General features: G+C 40.1%; 1 protein-coding gene across 2 annotated transcripts in view; it reads left to right on the forward strand.

Annotated features, from left to right (window-relative positions):
- LOC130931975 (vesicle-fusing ATPase) overlaps window positions 1-21,960 on the forward strand; it is an 89,833-nt gene that overhangs the window by 35,435 nt on the left and 32,438 nt on the right. For both annotated transcript variants that reach the window (XM_057861265.1, XM_057861266.1), the window contains exons 2-7: window positions 10,193-10,278; window positions 10,615-10,714; window positions 12,569-12,608; window positions 19,532-19,698; window positions 19,774-19,884; window positions 20,602-20,677. In XM_057861265.1, the coding sequence (XP_057717248.1) occupies window positions 10,193-10,278; window positions 10,615-10,714; window positions 12,569-12,608; window positions 19,532-19,698; window positions 19,774-19,884; window positions 20,602-20,677 (580 nt within the window). The remainder of the gene's footprint in view (window positions 1-10,192; window positions 10,279-10,614; window positions 10,715-12,568; window positions 12,609-19,531; window positions 19,699-19,773; window positions 19,885-20,601; window positions 20,678-21,960) is intronic.

A 21,960-nucleotide genomic window follows, 5' to 3' on the forward strand; every position in this document is an offset into this window, starting at 1 on the left:
AAGTGCAGACCTGAATCCAATCGAGAATCTGTGGAAAGAGCTGAAGACTGCTGTTCACAAACACTCTCCATCCAACCTCACTGAGCTCGAGCTGTTTTGCAAGGAAGGGAAGATTGGGCAAGAATGTCAGTCTCTCGATGTGCAAAACTGATAGAAACATACCCCAAGCGACTTGCAGCTGTAATTGGAGCAAAAGGTGGCGATACAAAGTATTAACGCAAGGGGGCCGAATAATATTGCACGCCCCACTTTTCAGTTTTTTATTTGTTAAAAAAGTTTAAATTATCCAATAAATTTTGTTCCACTTCACGATTGTGTCCCACTTGTTGTTGATTTTTGACAAAAAATTAAAATTTTATATCTTTACGTTTGAAGCCTGAAATGTGGCGAAAGGTTGCAAGGTCCAAGGGGTCCGAATACTTTTGCAAGGCACTGTATATATTAGGCATAAGGTGTACATTTAACTAGGGCTGTCAAACGATTAAAATTTTTAATCGAGTTAATAACGGCTTAAAATTTAATTAATTGTAATTAATCGCAATTCAAACCATCTTTTTTTCTGTAAATTATTGTTGGAATGGAAAGATGAGACAAGACGGATACATACATTCAACATACTGTACATAAGTACTGTATTTGTTTATTATAACAATAAATCCACAAGATGGCATTAACTTTATTAACATTCTTTCTGTGAAAGGGATCCACGGACAGAAAGACTTGTAATTCTTAAAGGATAAATGTGAGTTTGTATATTGTGACTAAATATTGCCATCTAGTGTATTTGTTGAGCTTTCAGTAAATGATACTGTAGCGACTTAACTGTTCTGCCCAAATGCATGATGGGAAGTGGTGCAACCATGACTGTGTGTGGTTGCTGCAAATGCTATATCTTCTCTGCGTTGGGTACACTACAGGGTCATAAGAAAAAGATCAACTCCTGTCATTCTTCCCCACGTCGCTTCCCGCAATATTTATAGTGGCTGTGGGAGAGATGACAAAGCTTTTGCCAATTAAAAGCACGGCCCCAATGAATGCTTGTATCTAATCCACTCGGCCTCTTATCTCTGTATACAAGTAAAACGGCGCCATTGTAGGCTGTTTGCGGCAATGGGTGAATGAGTCGTACCGCGAATGCGTTAATTGCGATAAATATTTTCACGTGATTAATTTTTAAAAAAAATAATTACCACCCGTTTATGTGATAAATTTGACAGCCCTACATTTAACAAAACAAAATAAATGCATTCATTTGGGAAGAAATGCATAACTGATGATACAACAATCTTAACGATATACTGGCAAGCGGGGTGGCCAGTGGGGTGGCCAACCAATGGCCACCCTCTGTTGGCGCCACTGAATATGGGACGCCCCCCTCGCGCCCAAAGCTGTACAGGCAGAGAAAAAAAGAGACATCCCCAAAACTCCTAAAATGCATAGAAATGTATCTATTCATTTATATTCCGTATTAGTTCAATACGGAACGCAGCATTTAATTCCCAATTTCGGATCGTTTCTTATTTTAAGGGACAGGTGGCAACCCTACCGACTTGGCTGCTACGAACAACCTGACTTTGACAACAGACAGTTGGATGGACATGATGAACAATGAGTGGCAAATTAAGAGCGCTGTGCTTCAAACTCGTCCTGTTTATGAAAGTCGATTGTCATATGCTGGTGTTGTCCAGTAATGAGCAGACGTGACTTCTGTGGTGTTTGTTAACTTTTTTAATGCTCGCTTGGACAACACTCGCGCGCACACACTAGTGATGTGTCGTTCGCGAACGAACCGGCTCTTAGAGTGAACGACGGGAGCCGGCTCCTAATTGGGAGCTGCTCCTAATAGGAGCCGACTTTTTTTTTCTCCTGCTTTTTCCCCCCCCTTCGGTTAAAGCTGCATGTGATTTGTCAAGATCCGTGGTAGAAGAGGGAGGGGAGGGTTACACACACTCGCTGCAGTGAGTAGAAGGGCGAGGGGTTATAGACACACACAGCAGCACACTGTGAGCAGCACACGAACAGGAGAGACAGGGAGACGAGAGAGAGCTCGATAGCGCTGCAGAGAAAAAAACAACACGGTGGAAAGTGGAAAGGTGAGAAAATGGAAATGAAACGTAGTGAAATTTGGACTCATTTCAACTTAATTGATAGTTCAAAGGCAGAGTGTAGACTGTGCATTGTTTTACAAATTTTAATTTATAATTTGTTGCGTGGTAATCAAAGTTTACATATTTTGTTTTACTGTAAAAAGTTAAAAGCTTATAAATATACACTATCAGAGATTGGAACTTTTTGTTGACCTTGTTTTGAGATGGGTCAGTAAAAAGTAAGCACATAAATATTATGCACTAAAATGCATGTTTATATGATGGCAATGTTATTTTTGCTTGTTCGCAAAATAAAAAAAACATCGAATTAAAAAAATACAAGTGTTATTTTTCTTTTCAGAGCATTAAATGTATTGAATCGAATCGAAAATCGTGTCCCCAGTATCGAGAAATCGTACCGAACTGTGACTCCTCCCTAGTAGTAACGCTGTACTCCGTTACATTTACTTGAGTAACTTTTTGTGAAATATGTACTTTAAAGAGTAGTTTTACTAAACTATCCTTTCTTACTTTTACTTGAGTAGATTTGTGAAGAAAAAAATGCTACTCTTATTCCGCTACTTTGGCCTACACAAGAGTCGTTACATTTTTCCTCTTTATTCTACATATTTGATTTATCATTTTTTGGCCAGCGATGGCAAGAGGAGAGACGTACCTGGTGTACTCCAGTGTACCAATCAGACGCAAACATGCCGTTCTATCTTCACGCCAGCCTGTTTAATCATGTGGTGTCTTGAAAGCACCTCTTTCCCAGTTTTTATTTGGCTTCGATTGACCTCGGAAAACCGGAGATATGATCCTTTTAATTTCAAAATGGTAATTATGAAGGAACTCTTCACTATTCAAACTCGGGACTATTTTCTACACCAGAGGGCAGTCATGCTCTTTGGACGAATAATGCTTCATTTATGTAATACTTTTTTCTCTCGTCAGAATTCAACAATTTTTTTTTTTTTTTTTTGTATTTCTTTGGCTCAATGTGGTTATGTAATTGGTTATTGTACAGTATAGTTATAACAATAGTCCATATAGATGACTTTGTGCACAGAAAAAAATGACCATTGTTTAAAAAAAAAAAAAACGACAAAAATATAAGCAGTTACTCACAATGTTACTCATTACTTGAGTATTCTTTTCACCAAATACTTTTTTTTTTACTTGTACTTGAGTACATTTTTTGGATGACTAATTTTACTTTTACTTGAGTAATATTATTTAGAAGTAACGCTACTCTTACTTGAGTACATTTTTTGGCTACTCCACCCACCTCTGATTGGATGTCTTGCGCCGTCTAACTCTTCTCTTTGTACTCTCCTTGAGACCTGCTGCTTTCAGTGTAACTTCATAGTGCGTTCGGCCCAATGAGAATAAATGAATTCTGATTTTTATTCTGTTATGATGCCTGCAAAGTGATTCTATTTTCCGTTGGTCAGTTCATAATCAATCTCCACAAACTATCCTACTTTGGACTACACCATTATACTATTCCAAAGAGTTTTCCTGCCACTGGGCCTCCTAATCTATCCAGATGGTCTACTACAGAGATACACCATTGGGACTATTGTGATGAATTAGTGTAAACAATCTTTCTTTGTTTCTGCCGTTAGGACTTCAATCATGTAACGACAGGAAAGTGATTCTATTTTTCTGCTGTTCTGGTCCACACCTGAAAGAAAAGTCAACTTTCATGAGTCAAAGCAGACAGGAGCGACAATATGAGGCAATGTTTGTTCAATTCCCTGCCAGTCCGATAGTGAAATATCATAACAAGAGTTCCCACGAATGGGAATGTTTGCGATGAATGTTTGTGAATCACCTGAAACAATATTAGATAAGGCATGTTAGACAATAGCCACGTTTACATGCTGACTTTTATTCATACGGATTCAAATCATTCCAAATGGAAATTTCACATCAGCTGTTTACATGTCACTTCATCTATTCCGATCCAGCGTTTACATGTGTCTGCCTTTATTCCGAAAGGACGTTTGACAACTGCCGTCTGACATGCGCAGATTAATCAAAACAAAGCGTCACATTGCAAAACATGGAGATCGATCGTCAGATCAGCTGCTGTTTTAACTTTTCGAGTGGAAACAAAACTTCAGAATGACACGCCGTTCATTTAAAAAGTTGTGTGGGTCCGCTGTGCTTGTGCTTGGAAGCCATGTTGCAAGTGACGTTACTTACGTCACCAAGTGACGTCCCCACGTCAGTAAGGAGCATGTGCAGAAAGAACGCAACCAGACACCATTCCGCTTCCCTGTTTACATGATATAATTTTACTTCTAATCGGTTTGGGAAAAGGAATATTCCACCCCTGTGAATCGGAATGAAATTCCATTCGGTTTGGGCCTGTTCATTCCGAATGAGGTGTTTATATGGAACACATTTATTCGGTTTGTACAAATATTCCGATTGTAATTGGAATATTTGGCTCCATGTAAACGTGGCAAATGATAAGTTTGTTGCGTGTACATGGATTGGATTTGCTGCATATGTATGGATTTTTTAACAAACCTAAAAGTCTTCAGCAGGGTTGTCAAAAGAAAATTATGGAAGTATCCAAATCAATGTACCCTCTAACTACGCTTGTGCGCAATCATACACTGCTTGAAGATGCTCTGGGCACAAGAATATCTATGTAGCGCACAATACAGTGGGGCAAATAAGTATTTAGTCAACCACTAGTTGTGCAAGTTCTCCCACTTGAAAATATTAGAGAGGCCTGTACTTGTCAACATGGGTAAACCTCACCCATGAGAGACAGAATGTGGGGAAAAAAACTGAAAATCACATTGTTTGATTTTTAAAGAATTTATTTGAAAATCATGGTGGAAAAGAAGTATTTGGTCAATACCAAAACTTCATCTCAATATTTTGTTATGTACCCTTTGTTGGCAATAACGGAGGCCAAACGTTTTCTGTAACTCTTCACAAGCGTTTCACACACTGTTGCTGGTATTTTGGCCCATTCCTCCATGCAGATCTCCTCTAGAGCAGTGATGTTTTGGGGCTGCCGTTGGGCAACACAGACTTTCAACTCCCTCCACAGATTTTCTATGGGGTTGAGATCTGGAGACTGGCTATGCCACTCCAGGACCTTGAAATGCTTCTTACGAAGCCACTCCTTTGTTGCCCTGGCTGTGTGTTTGGGATCATTGTCATGCTGAAAGACCCAGCCACGTCTCATCTTCAATGGCCTTGATGATGGAAGGAGATTTTCACTCAAAATCTCTCGATACATGGCCTCATTCATTCTTTCCTTTACACAGATCAGTCGTCCTGGTCCCTTTGCAGAAAAACAGCCCCGAAGCATGATGTTTCCACCCCAGTGCTTCACAGTGGGTATGGTGTTCTTCGAATGCAATTCAGTATTCTTTCTCCTCCAAACACGAGAACCTGTGTTTTTACCAAAAAGTTCTATTTTGGTTTCATCTGACCATAACACATTGTCCCAGTCCTCTTCTGGATCATCCAAATGTTCTCTAGTGAACCGCAGACGGGCCTGGACGTATACTTTCTTCAGCAGGGGGACACGTCTGGCAGTGCAACATTTGAGTCCCTGGCGGCGCATTGTGTTACTGTGGTCCCAGCTCTCTGTAGGTCATTCACTAGGTCCCCCCGTGTGGTTCTGGGATTTTTGCTCACCGTTCTTGTTATCATTTTGACGCCTCGGGGTGAGATCTTGCATGGAGCCCCAGATCGAGTGAGATTATCAGTGGTCTTGTATGTCTTCCATTTTCTAAAAATTGCCCCCAATGTTGATTTCTTTACACCAAGCGTTTTACCGATGGCAGATTCAGTCTTCCCAGCCTAGTGCAGGTCTACAATTTCGTCTCTGGTGTCCTTCAACAGCTCTTTGGTCTTGGTCATAGTGGAGTTTGGAGTGTGACTGACTGAGGTTGTGGACATGTGTCTTTTATACCGATGAGTTAAAACAGGTGCCATTAATACAGGTAACAACTGGAGCCTCGTTAGACCTTGTTAGAAGCGGTTAGACCTCTTTGACAGCCAGAAATCTTGCTTTTTTTGTTGGTGGCCAAATACTTATTTTCCACTCTAATTTGGAAATAAATTCTTTAAAAATCAAACAATGTGATATTCTGTTTTTTTCCACATCCTGTCTCTCATGGTTGAGGTTTACCCATGTTGACAATTACGGGCCTCTCTAATCTTTTCAAGTAGGAGAACTTGCAAAATTGGTGGTTGACTAAATACTTATTTGCCCCACTGTATATTAAAAGTAAACTAATGAAAATTGCTGCTGTGGTTTCATTCTTATAATAAGCCATGTAACTTGCTATGATCCAGGGTTTTGAAAAGGCATGATACTGATGTGTGGTCCAAGGGTACACATCTCATGTTGCTCACAGTGGTCCGCAGTATGCTCAGGAAGCTTGTGTGTCTGCTCAGACACATGAAAAATTAGAGGGAACATTGATCCAAATACATCTGAAATGGGAGGGCTTGCAGCCTCTTCTCATTGAAATTGATTGCACGTCTATTTCCGTCAATGGCAGCCATTAACCTAATACAGTATAGATTATTTCATGAATATGGTAGTACAGTGGTACCTCGACATACGACTGGCCATTTGTTTCTACATCCGACGACATGCTCGAAATATGACGATTTATGTCAGCGCCGCAGTTTCTTTGTTCTTCCGGAAGACGGACGCACTTTCTTGTGAGAGAAATCAACATTGGCTCCAAGAAGGTTAGTGCAGGTGGGGAAAAAAAGAAAAGGTGACGCTTTCCATTTAAATTAAGACATAAATGAAATATATGAGCATGGTGTGTGAACTGGGTCGACAATACGGCCGTAGAATGTCGATCTCCTCCGACGACCTCCGTTCGCCAGTCTTTATAAGGTGACAGTTCTTATTGTGGTAACATCGCCAAAGAAATCGCCAGCTTCGTCAGGTTTCTAATCATTTATTCCATCAACTTGTGCAACACAACACACCTAGTGTCCGCTGCAGTTGACGCCAGCATCAAAACTTTAAAAGAGGAAGTTAAATAGAAACGCTCTCAATCTCACTGTCTCGTCAGCTCCGCGGTGTGGTTAGGTGCAACAAAAAACATTCGCTACATTAGAACCCGATTCGTTACATTATTACAGGTATTATTATTACTACTATTATATCATTATTCCGATTTTATTCATAATTTATTTGTTTTGCTCTTTGTAATTGCTACTTGTATTTATTAAGGTTTTAGTGTAGGTTTTTGAGCTGTGGAACAAATTAATGGAATTATAATGTATTCTTATTGGAAAATCCTGCTCGACATACGACCATTTCGACTTACAAACAAGGTCCTGAAAACGAATTAACTTCGTATGTAGCAATACCACTGTACATTTAAAATAAGTGTGATAATTCCTACTTTATAATTCATTATTATACAGAATGTGATTAATCACAATTAAAATTAGTGACCATTGCCCAGCCCTAAACACATACAGACATATAGTATCATTGTGGCTCAAAATTTTATCCACATATATATATGACAGAACTACACAGCTACGATGTTGGAAGCATTTGTACTGAACCAGAACATATTGTAGATCAAATAGGATAAAAAAAACACTGATGTGGAACCAGTCGGATGAACTTTTTTAATGGTTCACTGAAACAAGTGGCAACAAGCATTTGCTGCATCTGATGGATCTGCCAGAACTACACCTGATTTATTGTCTACGGCACTGGTGATTTGCTTAATGCAGTTGCCGTGGTTACCAAGTCTTGTGCTCAGACTGCAGCAATGTGGATATGAAATTCTCAAGCTGCTCAAGCTTGCTACGGAGTCGTTTGTGCTGCAAAAGTCTTTTCAAGGTTGAAAACCTACAACAGAAAATGATGTAATCTCACTGATTAAAATATTACTTATCCTATTCAAAGTTAACATCTGATGGCACAGAATCATGACAAAATACACTGTAGCTGTAAAACCATCTGTCAGTGACTGTCCTGAAAGTGTCAGACTGCATTTGGTGTTATCTCTTTGGTGATGCTCAAATGTTGTCAGTTATGCCTTCCCCGATTTGGGGTTTGATGTAGTATCTTTTTTTTTTTTTTTTTTGCCATGTACAGGTCCTTCTAAAAAATGTGCATATTGTGATAAAGTTCATTATTTTCTGTAATGTACTGATAAACATTAGACTTTCATATATTTTATATTCATTACACACAATTGAATTAGGTCAAGCCTTTTATTGTTTTAATATTGATGTTTTTGGCAAAAAAGTCAAGAAATACCAAAAATCCCTATCTCAAAAATTAGCATATTTCATCCGACCAATACAAAAAAGTGGTTTTTAATACAAAAAAAAAGTCAACCTTCAATGAATTACAGTATATATGCTATGCACTCAGTACTTGGTCGGGAATCCTTTTGCAGAAATGACTGCTTCAATGCGGCATGGCATGGAGGCAATCAGCCTTTGGCACTGCAGAGGTGTTATGGAGGCCCAGGATTCTTCGATAGCGGCCTTAAGCTAATCCACAGTGTTGGGTCTGCTGTCCCTCAACTTCCTCTTCACAATATCCTACAGATTCTCTATGGGGTTCAAGTCAGGAGAGTTGGCAGGCCAATTGAGCACAATAATGCCACGGTCAGTAAACCATTTACCAGTGGTTTTGGCACTGTGGGCAGGTGCCAGGTCGTGCTGAAAAATGAAATCTTCATCTCCATAAAGCTTTTCAGCAGATGGAAGCATGAAGTGCTCCAAAATCTCCTGATAGCTGGCTGCATTGACCCTGCCCTTGATAAAACACAGTAGACCAACAACAGCAGCTGTCATGGCACCCCAGACCATCACTGACTGTGGGTACTTGACACTGGAATTCAGGCATTTTGGCATTTCCTTCTCCCCAATCTTCCTCCAAACTCTGGCACCTTGATTTCCGAATGGCATGCAAAATTTGCTTTCATCTGAAAAAAGTACTTTGGACCTCTGAGCAACAGTCCAGTGCTGCTTCTCTGTAGCCCAGGTCAGGTGCTTCTGCCGCTGTTTCAGGTTCAAAAGTGGCTTGACCTGGGGAATGTGGCATCTGTAGCCCATTTCCAGCACACGCCTGTGCACGGTGGCTCTGGATGTTTCTACTCCAGAGGCAGTCCACTGTTTCTGCAGGTCCCCCAAGGTCTGGAATCGGCCGTTCTCCACAATCTGTCTCAGGGTGCGGTCACCTCTTCTGCTTGTGCAGCGTTTCCCGCCGCACTTTTTCCTTCCCACAGGCTTCTCACTGAGGTGCTTTGATACAGCACTCTTGGAACAGCCTATTCCCTCAGAAATTTCTTTCTGGGTCTTAGCCTCTTGCTTGAGGGTGTCAATGATGGCCTTCTGGACAGCAGTCAAGTTGGCTTTCCCATGATTGCGGTTTTGTGTAATGAACCAGGCTGGGAGTTTTTAAAAGCCTCAGGAATTTGCGTTAATTCGTTAATTAAGATGATTATGTTAGTAGCTTCTTTAGAGTACCTTTTCATGATATGCTTATTTTTTGAGATAGGGATTTTTGGTTTTTCTTGACTTTTTTTTTTGCCAAAATCATCAATATTAAAACAATAAAAGGCTTGATCTACTTCAGTTGTGTGTAATGAATCTAAAATATATGAAAGTCTAATGTTTATCAGTACATTACAGAAAATAATGAACTTTATCACAATATGCAATTTTTTGAGAAGGATCTGTATGGTATTGTCTGTGCGAAAACAGCATTGAATTAGCATGTTTTAGTGCCATTGACCACGATAGATGGGAGGGCTGGAAGCAATTTTAGGATCACTTCGAGGCCCTCCCAGTCCAAATGGATTGAATATCTATTGCCGTCATGGGCAGGTAATTTATTACAACGTTGAAGCCAATTGTAGTAGGAAGGTGTTGATGTGTTTTCTTAGTTTCAGGTTTGTAAGTGGTAACATGCTAACGTTATGGCATGGTCTATGTAAAACAGCAGATTTTTAAAGCAGCTCTGGTTCAATGGCAGCCAAAGATTTCAGTCTAGTCATTACAATCCTGCAGTATGCCAAATACAGTTCTTTCCCTCCCCTCATCCTTCTATGCATCTCTCTTTGCAGACGATGCAAGCAGCACGGTGCCCGACAGATGAGTTGTCGCTGACAAATTGCGCCGTGGTCAGCGAGAAAGATCTGCAGTCCGGACAGTGAGTTGTCATCATTATCAGCGCCCACATGTCTCTTTTTCTGTGCCAATAAACACAGCCTGGTGTGCTGTTTGTGCTGCAATCTGATTAGATGTTCTTGGGGAAACCATGTCTGTACCGCTATTTGAGGTCATGACGAAATAATTTCGACGAAAGAAATGGTTCAATCTTTCATTTCCCATGGAAATATCGAGTCAATAAATTTTACCGTAGGTTGACTGGTGGTCCAGTACAAATTACTTATGTGGCTCAATCCCTGGATCAATTGATTTTGAGACCCCTGGTTTACTGTCATTAATTATTGTCAAGTTTAATAAGATAATTATCTCTCCACAGACATGTTACGGTGAAGACCACACCCAACCATAAATTTGTGTTTACAGTCAAGACTCATCACACTGTGGCACCTGGTTCAATCGCCTTTAGCCTTCCACAGGTAAATCATATATACACCTACATTTAAATGATTGAGTTTTATACATCAGCATTATATGTGGTTTGTATGGGTTATGGGTTGTTGTATTGAGTTATAAGGTGACCCTAAAATTCTCTACCTTTACCAAATATTTACAGTGCACTTTATAATCCATAGAATAAGTGCTTTTAGCCTTATTTTGGATTCTGGTTGATCTTAAGTCATTGAACATTCGGAGTCAGTCCTCCCATTTCAAAATTTGACGTCCATCGTTGTCAGTAGCAGGCAGTGAGTTAGTAAAGTCCAACCTGCATAACTGGAACATAAATGCATTGTTATGCTCAAGACGTTCATCATTCGGCAAACACGATAAATAAATTAAATACAAAAATAATTTCTACATATAAAAGGGAAAGAACAAATCATAAATACAGTAATTGCACCTTATAATCAGGTGTGTTTTATGTATAAAAATAAACTGACTCATTGATGGTGCGAATTAAACAGGTCATCCACAGGTTACAATGTACCCGATTTACATGATTTAGACTTTATGACGCCAGAGTCTTATCTACCATTATGTCTCCAGTCGTTTTTTTGTTTTGTTTTTTTTGGGGGGGGGTCGCGTAAACAGTACCATATTGTACCTTAGTTTCTTATTTTTTACTTTACTTTATTAATACGACTGTTGTGACTTTTTGCAAAATGTGTATTTGATTATAATGTTGACTTTTGTTTTGTGATGCATGCTTTTATTATGGCGCAAGAAGCGTAGAGCAGGTAGTACGCACGCGAGTAAGAGTGCATGTACACATGAAGAAGAATGTATTTGCGCACACGAAAAAGAGCGCACGCGCACATACACATACTGTAAGACCGCGTTTGCTCCCACGGAGAAGTTGTGCAGCCGAGAGGGAGAGAGGGGAAAGATTACAGCTTAGCTCACTGTCTAGCTAGGATTTAGCTCCAAAGTCTTGGCAAGGACAATATAATTATATATAATACAGCATATGATTTTGGATAGTTATTTTGAAATTTATTGGGTATTTAGGGGTACTTAAAGGGTTAATTCCGATTTACGCGGAAATTTGGGTTACGTCACCAGCGTAGGAACGGAACTCATTCGTAACCCGGGGACTACCTGTAATCAGGTGCACCTTAATGTCTGAAAATTTAGGACGAATTACTATTTTTTACACTGATAGACGCTACAATGTGGCTCTTTAAACCTAAATAAAAACTCTTTAAATGAGTTTATCACAAGTAGATGTCAGACTGGGAGGTGTGGCAGTGAATAGCCAACCATCCCCGTCAATGGCAGCAAAAGGGTTAACAAGGAAAATGCTAAAATATTCTCCCACTTGTATATCAAGTGGATTGGCCATCTATAGAGGGTTAATTGCAGCCAGTGAGTAAAATGAGGGCCCTATTAAGGGTTTTTCATAACCTTGGCAAAGTCTTTTGTTTGTATAGATCAGGGGTCCCCAACCTATTCCACTAAGGCACACTGTGGGTGCAGGATTTCATTCTTACCAAACAAGATGACAACACTTTTTCCCCAATCTGGTGTTTTACAAGTGCAATCAGTTGATTGCAGTCAGGTGTGGCTTGTTTTAGCAGAAGCCTCATTGGTTCAACTGTCTCTGCTGGATCGGCTGGAACAAAAACCAGGACCCACAGTGTGCCTTGAGGACTGGGTTGAAAACCCCTGGTATAGATGAATGGGTTTCTACTTTCTGACAATAGACATTGTTTCTTTTTTGTGACAATGGAAATCACGACCTTGACGTTTTCTGGCATTGCCGTCATTTCTGTTTCTTTGCATCCATGAAATTTTCCATTAAGCATTCTGATGTCATCTCTTTTTCCTTATAGCGAAAATGGGCCGGCCTCTCCATTGGCCAGGAGGTGGAAGGTATAACCCTTTCTCAATTTCAAATCAGATACAATGGTACCTCGACATACGGTCGCATCCACATACGATCGTTTCGACATCCGACATAAAATTTGACTCGTCATTTACCATTTGTCTCGACGTATGACGACATGCTCGAAATCAGACGAGTTACGACAGCGTCGCAATTTCATTGTTTTCCCGTAAGACGGGCGCACAGCAATCAACATGGATCCCAAGAAGGTTAGTGAAAAAAGGATCAGGGTCTCTGCAGATTCTACAAGCCAAATTTAAGACTAGGACTTTTTTAAGACCATAATGAATAAAATTTAAGACCCATTTCACATCAGTGCCGGCAAAAAATGTACCAAAGATTTAAAGGAAAATTGGAGGCACAAAATTAGGAGGAATTACTTGAAAAATGTATTAACTTATTTCCAGCTTTTTCACACTGTGATACAAAATGCTTAACCTAACTAAAAACACTAGAACGTTCTCGTTTGTGAACCACAAATGGCATTTAGTGCTGGCATTTTATGACCACCTTTTGGGATTGCAATGCCTTGACACTCAATGTTCCCAGTTTTAAAATTTTCTTGCACAAAGTGCTTCATATGAGTTTCCCTCCAACCCTTCAACCATGCGCTGAACTGTACGTTCTCAGGCCACAAATCATTACATTTGCACTTACCCATGTATGTAACTACTGTAAATCGGTTCTGCTAAGTTTTCTCCGCTATGACTATGACAAGTAAGCTGTTAACACGCAACTGCGTGTGCACAGCAGAACCTGCTTTGTTCGATAAATTCTGACCGTAACACGCAACTGCGTGTGCACAGCAGAACCTGCTTTGTTCGATAAATTCTGACCGGGCAGCACCGGTAGTTCTGCTTTGTAGGTACGTTATATCGTCCTCAAAAATCGAAACATTTTAAAGCGAGAATGAACTGGCATGTTCTAAATAAAATTTACTTCAATAGATTTATAAGACCTTTCAAAATTGTATTTAAGACCTTTTATGAGATTTTGAGATAATTTTAGACATTTTAAAGCAACACTAGATAACTTTTCAACCTCTATTAAATATTTTCATAACATTTGTGATCATATGTCCACTAGCAACTAGTTGAATGACGCTTCTTTTATGTATATGTTGAGTTTGTCTGTATCGCTTTCACTGGCGCTAATTAACTTTGAGGAGGGTGGTAGGAACCCTGCCACAAAAATAAAACTACAAATGTGCTGACTGCTTTACAGCATACGTACCGTAATTTCCGGAATATAAGGCGCACCCGTGTATAATGCGCACCCCAAATTTACTTGTAAAATCTAGGGGAAATTATTGTACCCGTTTATAACGCGCACCCTAATTTTAGCACCAATAAATAGAAGAATACAAGAAAACAGAGCTTGTGTACAGATACAGAGATGTCATTTTACTGACTGGTGAAACACAGCTCAAGCATAGCACATTGGTAGTTCAAAACATTAACGTGAACTGACAATATTTATGGTAATAATATGATTTGACAACTTCTCCAACTTACCAGAATCTAGGAGAAAACAAAACAGATGTGACTTTTCTTATAAAGGCTGCTGTATAACTTGCTCGTTTCCTCATGATGAATAAATGTTTCTTCCATGGATCGATACGGTAAAATGAAAGTGAGAACGTAAGTCGGAAATCCGTGAGAGCTCATAGCTGTCAGCACGACAGTAACAAAAGGAACTATTGTTATTTGGGTTTGAGTTTCCCGAGGGACCGATATAGTTGACGGACACAGGAAGTGTGTGTCCTTACATTTGTTATGGTCCGAATTGCGGAGCTGCAATAAACGTCAACTCAAATGACTTCAAGAAACTAAATTCTGTGCTTTATGAAGAGTGAAAAAAGCAGAATTTAACACAGACGAAATCATTCGGCCGATTAGAGTGAAGTATTACCAAAACAAAACGGTGACGTCACGTACCGTAATGGTCGGCAACGGGTGGCCGCATACGTTTCTTCAACACAACGTGGCCGTGTCAATGAAAAAAAAATCGGTTTATATATAGATATGTAATACATATATATTTCTGTCTCCATCCATGTACCCGTTTATAATGCGCACCATGAGTTTACCAGTTGATTTTGGGGGAAAAAAGTGCACGTTATATTCGGGAAATTACGGTAATATTCCTCTTTCCCCATTTGTTATAAAGATGGAAGTCGATGTGAACGCTTTCGTGCAAATTCTGCAAAGCTGGCTAAGCAACCAAAGAGACAACATGTTTTGTCCGAGGAGGGGAAAAAAAAGGGAGGCTACCAGGATACTCAAGAATAAACACTGGTCCGGCTTTCACTGGCATGTCGCCCCCCCCCTTCTCAACCGAACTCGTCAGAGCTGACAAGTCGGGTGGGATGAGGGGGTTAGCGCACAAAGCCACATGGTTGCTAACCGCCATATGCTATTGCTTAGCCACAACTGGATTCATTACCTTATTAGTATGCATTCTTCATACAGCTGCTGGAAACAGAAATGTCGTTTAATCCATCTGCAGGAAACCGTGAGATCATGATTTCACTACACTGTGCGGGTGTGCTCTGGTCCTCATGAGAAACGCAGTCTTCCATAAGGCAAAACACTACCACTTTTGTCCACCGGCGTCGCTAAAATCAACCACAACTGAAAAGTTACCTAGTGTTGCTTTAAAGTGCCTGTGACACGATAAAAAAAGTCTTAAATAGCATTATTATGTGAATTAAAATAATATTTTGAGACAATTTGACTATATTCATCAATTTGGCAAGGCGCAGATCATGAGAGCTTAGTCTTTTAATCTGCTGTTTAGCCCCTCCTGTCCTTATAGTGCTCTAGCGCCTCCAGCTGGGTGATGACGTCGGCAGAGTAACGATTTCAGCCAATTTAGAATTCAGCCCATTGAGGGGGAAGATTCAGAACGAATAAATGCGTCAGAGAGCAGCAAAATATCATTGTTTTAATCTCTCTACTCCTTATTTTTACAGGATATTCTTTTTATCTAAGTATTGCCGATCGATCGGGTCCGATCACGTCATTTTCAAAGTATCGGAATCGGCAAAAAAATATCAGACATGCCTTTTTTTGATATATATATATTTTTAAATAAATCGTTTTCTAATTGTATTTAACGTTACAGACATAATATGTTACACTCATCCAGAGTCTTTAGTTTTGGCTTAAGGTAGGGTTATCAAATTTATCCCGATAATGGCGGTAATTAATTTTTTTAAAAATTGTATCACGTTAAAATATTTAACGCAATTAATGCATGCGCTGCACGACCCACTCACGCATTGCCGCGCTCAATCTGTAATGGCGCCGTTTTACCTACTGTATATAGAGAGCTAAAAGGCAGCATAAAATGAGTATAGTGAATTTTGGAAGCCTTTGGAGCCTTTTTTTAATTGGCTAAAGCCTTACAATCCCTCTCCCTACGATTAGAGCTATCGTGGGAAGCAATGAGGGGAAGCAAGGTAGTAATTGATCTTTTACTTAACACCCTATGTTATTTCCCAACGCAGAGAAGATATATCAATTGGTAGCACTACGCACAGTCATGGTTCCACTTCCCGTCATGCATTTGGGCATGGCTACAGTATCATTTACTGAAAGCTCAACAAATACACTAGATGGCAACATTTAGTCACAATATACAAAGTCACATTTGTCCTTTAAGAATTACAAGTCTTTCTATCTGTGGATCCCTCTCACAGTAAGAATGTTAATAATGTAAATGCCATCTTGAGGATGTATTGTCATAAAAAACAAATACAGTACTCATGTACTGTATGTTGAATGCACAGTACTATATATTTTTGTTATATTATGTATATACAGGATATACTGTATGTATATATTTTCCCCAAGTGGAAGCTTCCATGATCCTAATAAATTTAACAATTAAAAAAAAAAAATACAGTACTTTGCAAAAGTTATAGGCAGGTGTCCTGCCTAAAACTTTTGCACAGTACTGTATATATTCGATGAGTTTTATTCATTTTTTTCTTAATGCATTGCCAAAATGTATATGATCGGGAAAAATGATCGGGAATGATCGGAATTGAATCGGGAGCAAAAAAAACAATCGGATCGGGAAATATCGGGATCGGCAGATACTCAAACTAAAACGATCGGGATCAGATCGGGAGCAAAAAAACATGATCGGAACAATCCTAATTATATCCCCAATTGCTAAATAAATTGTATGATCATGACAAATAAGTCTTGTACTAAATGGAATACGAAATATTAAAAATGCATTTATTCAGTACGACAGGGCTAAATTGCTGCATAATGATCAAAACTGCCGTCTTTTTAAACCTTCAGAACGGTATTTTATGCCACCTGAGTTAGTCCAGCTTTTATCATTTCCTGGAGGAAAGAGCCTAAACAGAACAGAAAGGGTCAGAGCGACATGCTAAACCGAACCGAGTGGCTTTTGCAAGTCTTTTCCTCGCCTTTCGAAAATGAAAAATCACACTAACTCCCCCAACTCGTGTCACACGGGTTGATTGTCTTCACCGATTGGCCAACCCCTGCGGCAGCGAGCAAGTTTCGGCTCGTTGTTCTGCTGCGGCCTCAGCAGGCAGTGCTCGTCGCCAGTGTTCTGCCAAATTTTGCACTCTTATAATATTTTCCTCCCAAAGATTTTGTGGTTGTTAATAAGCCCTCTTTTACATTTAGTTGGACTCTCAATGTTATCCAGGGTGCTAAATAAACAAGTTACATCATAAACATGTGCAACACGAAAATGGACACAATCGAGAACTGGAGACGAGAGCGGGGGGCTCCCCGAGCCCAAGCCGATGCATGCCTTTATCGGGCGGCGACCATGGTGTGCGGCAAGCTGCCGGTTGTCGGGCGAGTGGCCATCTTGGTGGACAGGGAGCATTGTCACCCACAAAATGCAAGCCGCCTCCTTATTAAAACATCTGCCATGATCCCTGTATTTGACATAGTATACAACACATAGCTTGCTTACCTAGTCATCCGTCCAGTGGTTGCTCCATTGTCATACTTGTTTTGCCCATTATTCGTGGTGAATAGGATCTTTTAGAAATCCAAAAAGACTCACACCACTCTGCCTGGTTAAGCAACAAAAGCCTGCAGCACATTGGGCTGGCGTGACGCAAAAAATAAACGAATGGCTGTATTGTGAAGATGGTTAGTCCGCTGACGTCACATTCGCCTTCTTCCACAATCTGAGACCTTGGCCGGAAGGCTCTCATTTTCGTAGTGCGGATTAAAAAAATTGAATAAATATATCGACCGCTTCCATACACATCCAAGCATGAAATAAACATGCTTTTTGTGTCACAAGCACTTTAAGGCCCTAAATTCCAGCTATTGGATGTAACACTTTTTTAGACTTTTTAACACTCCGCTGATACCCTGAGGAAAAAGGTGACATTTACCATCAAAATTAAGAAGGAAATGATAGAAAAATATGAGCATGGTGTGTACGTGAACTAAGCCTGAACGATATATCGTTTAAACATCGCCATCGCGATGTGCGTGTGCGCGATAGTCCCATCGCAAGCACGTGCGATAGTTTTTCTTTTTTTTTATCCACATACGCCTCACTTTCTGGTCTGCGCACAGCCTCCTACCCTCCCTCTCTCAGCCTTTTGATCCTCTCAGTCACTGCGGCACAACGATGGCTTTGATCTGGCCAAAGAAGCAGACTTCACACGGGCATCTGTCAATCATCGTTTAACTTGTTAAACAGTTGCAAGGAAGCCGCGCTGGAATGAATGTGTGTACTGTGGGGACGTTGGAGACATTTAAATGCCAGAAGTGATCATGAGGAGTTTGAAATTTCTACATGTCACTTCAACGGTCACAGCTAAAGTAGATAAACAGAAGCATTTAATAAAGCCAAGCATTTATCTGCTACAGTACTTTATTCTTGTTCAAAAATGATTTGGTTGGACAGTTATGTTTAAAACTTATCATAATTATGACATTTGAAGTGCTTAAAAACATTTATTTATATACATTTTTTAAATCACTTTGGGGGGAAAAGTGAGAAAAAAAACATGTCTTAGATGTATCTCTTTCCAATGCTAAATCTGAATAAATACATTGGGCACAAAAAACACACACACACACACACACACACACACAAAAAAAAAGGGGGGGGTGCGCTACTTCGCGGTTTTTCACTTATCGCAGTGGGTTCTGGTCCCCATTAACCCCGAAAAACAAGGGATGACTGTACACTGTGGTGATGGTGAGTCATCTAAAGTCTTTCCAAACAGCTATTTAAGTCATCTAGTGAAAATGTCTTGAAAAAAATATATATACTTTTTTTTTAATATCGCAATATAATATCGCAATATATCGCAAACCCCAAAAAAATCGCAGCAATAGTTTTTTCCAATATCGTGCAGGCCTAACGTGAACTGTGATCTGGCTCGACAACATGGCTCACCGATCCTCCCCCCCACCCACGCAAACGACAACAGAACATAAAGGAGAAAATAAAAAATTCCCACTCTTCCGCAACTCTCTCACTCTCTCATCAGTCATACGGTGTGTTCAGGAACAGCATGCAAAACACAACTGCCACATTAGAACCCGATGAGTTACAGTAATTTTATTATTATTATTACCTGTGCTATACTATAATTTATTTGTATTGATATGTGTAATCGCTATTAATCATTGTACCTGCAGCATTTACGAAGGATTTAGCAATGGTTTTTGGGCTGAGGAACGAATTCATCAAATTATAATGTATTCTAATTGGAAAATCCCGCTCAATTTATGACCATTTCGACTTACAAATTAGGTCCTGGAACGAATTAAATTCATATGTAAAGGTACCACTGTCCATGTAAAGAACACAAATGACATATGCAAAACTACATGACAAAGAAAATTGCACAGATATTGATAATAAATGTGTGCGCCTTTAGTCTCCAACTACAACTTTGACAAGTCCAAGCAGTGCATTGGAGCCATGACGATCGAAATTGACTTCCTGCAAAAGAAAAGTACAGACTCCTCACCTTATGACTCGGACAAGATGGCTGCCGAGTTCATCCAGAAGTTCAACAGCCAGGGCTTCTCTGTCACACAGCAGGTTAGTATTTTGCGAGGCGTTAAAATTCTGGAGGTATCAATCGGAACATGCAGTGACTCTCCCAATTATCTCCAGCTGGTTTTCAGTTTCTGTGACAAACTCTTTGGACTGGTCGTCAAAGACATTGAGGCAATGGATGCCAGCATCCTCAAAGGTGAAGCCGCCTCTGGAAAGAAACCACAGAAGGTATGTGTCCATTGTGCATATGGGTACTTTAATACATTGGTTTTGCACTACTGGTGTGATGTGGGCCTTTTTTTTACAGACTGCTACAATGTGTAGCAGAAAAATAGAGCAAATATAAAATAACACGATGGGGCTAAAACCACATGTTAATGACAGGGAAAATGTAAGTCACTATACGCTCAAGCAGTGGGAGGCCTGAGCCTCTTTCGATGAGTTGAGATGAGATGGTCCCATCTAGGTGTGATGGGAGAGAGACGGGATAGACGAATAGACGGACGGATGGATGGATGGATGGATGGATGGCTGGCTGGCTGGATGGATGGGTGGGTGGATGGATGGATGGATGGATGGATGGATGGATGGATGGATGGATGGATGGATGGATGGATGGATGGATGGATGGATGGATGGATGGATGGATGGATGGATGGATGGATGCTAATTGGAGCAATCCAACCCTGTGGCTTTGCGAGTGTGAATGGGAATGACTAATGAGGACCTCAATGCTCACAGAAGATATGCTGATTAGGGTCAGAAGACCCTTCTTAGGGTACAAAAGGGATTTGTATCAACTGATCCACCCTTGGTAGTTCTAGCACCAACTACTTCTGGAGCCTACAGAGTAGGCCTGGAAAATATGGGACAAATGGTAAATATACAGTATTTTGCAAGTAATCTTATTTACATTTTTTTTTGTCTTTCTCTTTTCTTTGACAGATTGATGTTGGGCTGTTGGTGGGGAACAGCCAAGTGATTTTTGAGAAGGCGGAGAGTTCATCCTTGACACTTGTTGGTATGTTTCTTATTTGAAATAAAGGGGGGGGGGGGGGGGGCATTAAAGCTATATCAGGGGTCGACAATACAAATGGCCCGGTGGCCCGGCCGTACTTTTAAAACGATCAGGGCCACCAGAATGCTCCAACCACTGGCCTGGAGGGGCCAGTAAAAGTAATGCATCAATTAAAAAAAAATAAAAAAATCTTATAACACATTCATACGCAGTGGCTCCATGTTTTGATGACGTTACGCTATCACGATCAAAGACAACCTTACAGTCTGTGCAGCCAGGCATTGCGCTCCGTGGGGTGTAAACACACCTCGTTCATGAACGCGCGCATCTTGATTACTGTTGCTCAGAGCCATGTGGAAAGAGCCGTGACACTCTCTGCTCTTGCCGCGGGTGGTCACGTGGTTCATGGAGGCGTGAATAATTCCAAGCACAAGCAGTGCGTTAATGCTTTTACTGTATATTGATCTGACAGTGGTGATTGTGACATTTACGGTAAAAATTCACAAAATCACGCATCTAAGTACTTGTTTGATTATGTCATTGCACTATAATACTAGTCCTTCTCAAAAAAAATTGCATATTGTGATAAAGTTCATTATTTTCTGCAATGTACTGATAAACATTAGACTTTCATATATTTTAGATTCACTACACAAAACTGAAGTAGTTCAAGCCTTTTATTGTTTTAATATTGATGATTTTGGCAAATAAGTCAAGAAAAAACAAAAATCCCTACCTCAAAAAATTACCATATTTCATCCGACCAATACAAAAAACTGTTTTTTTAATACAAAAAAAGTCAACCTTCAATTAATTATTATCAGCTATGCACTTGATACTTGGTCGGGAATCCTTTTGCAGAAATGACTGCTTTAATGCGGCGTGGCATGGAGGCAATCAGCCTGTGGCACTGCAGAGGTGTTATGGAGGCCCAGGATGCTTCGATAGCGGCCTTAAGCTCATCCAAAGTGTTGGGTCTTTCGTCTCTCAACTTCCTCTTCACGATACCCCACAGATTCTCCATGGGGTTCTGGTCAGGAGAGTTGGCAGGCCAATTGAGCGCAGTAATGCTTTAATGTTTTGAGTAATGAACCAGGCTGGAAGTTTTTAAAAGCCTCAGGAATCTTTCGCAGGGGTTTTGAGTTAATTCATTGATTCAGATGATTAGGTTAATAGCTTCTTTAGAGTACCATTTCATTATATGCTCATTTTTTGAGATAGGGATTTTTGTTTTTTCTTGACTTTTTTGCCAAAATCATCAATATTAAAACGATAAAAGGCTTGAA

This window comes from Corythoichthys intestinalis, chromosome 16, assembly GCF_030265065.1.
Source record: "Corythoichthys intestinalis isolate RoL2023-P3 chromosome 16, ASM3026506v1, whole genome shotgun sequence".
NCBI classification, from domain to species: Eukaryota; Metazoa; Chordata; class Actinopteri; order Syngnathiformes; family Syngnathidae; genus Corythoichthys; species Corythoichthys intestinalis.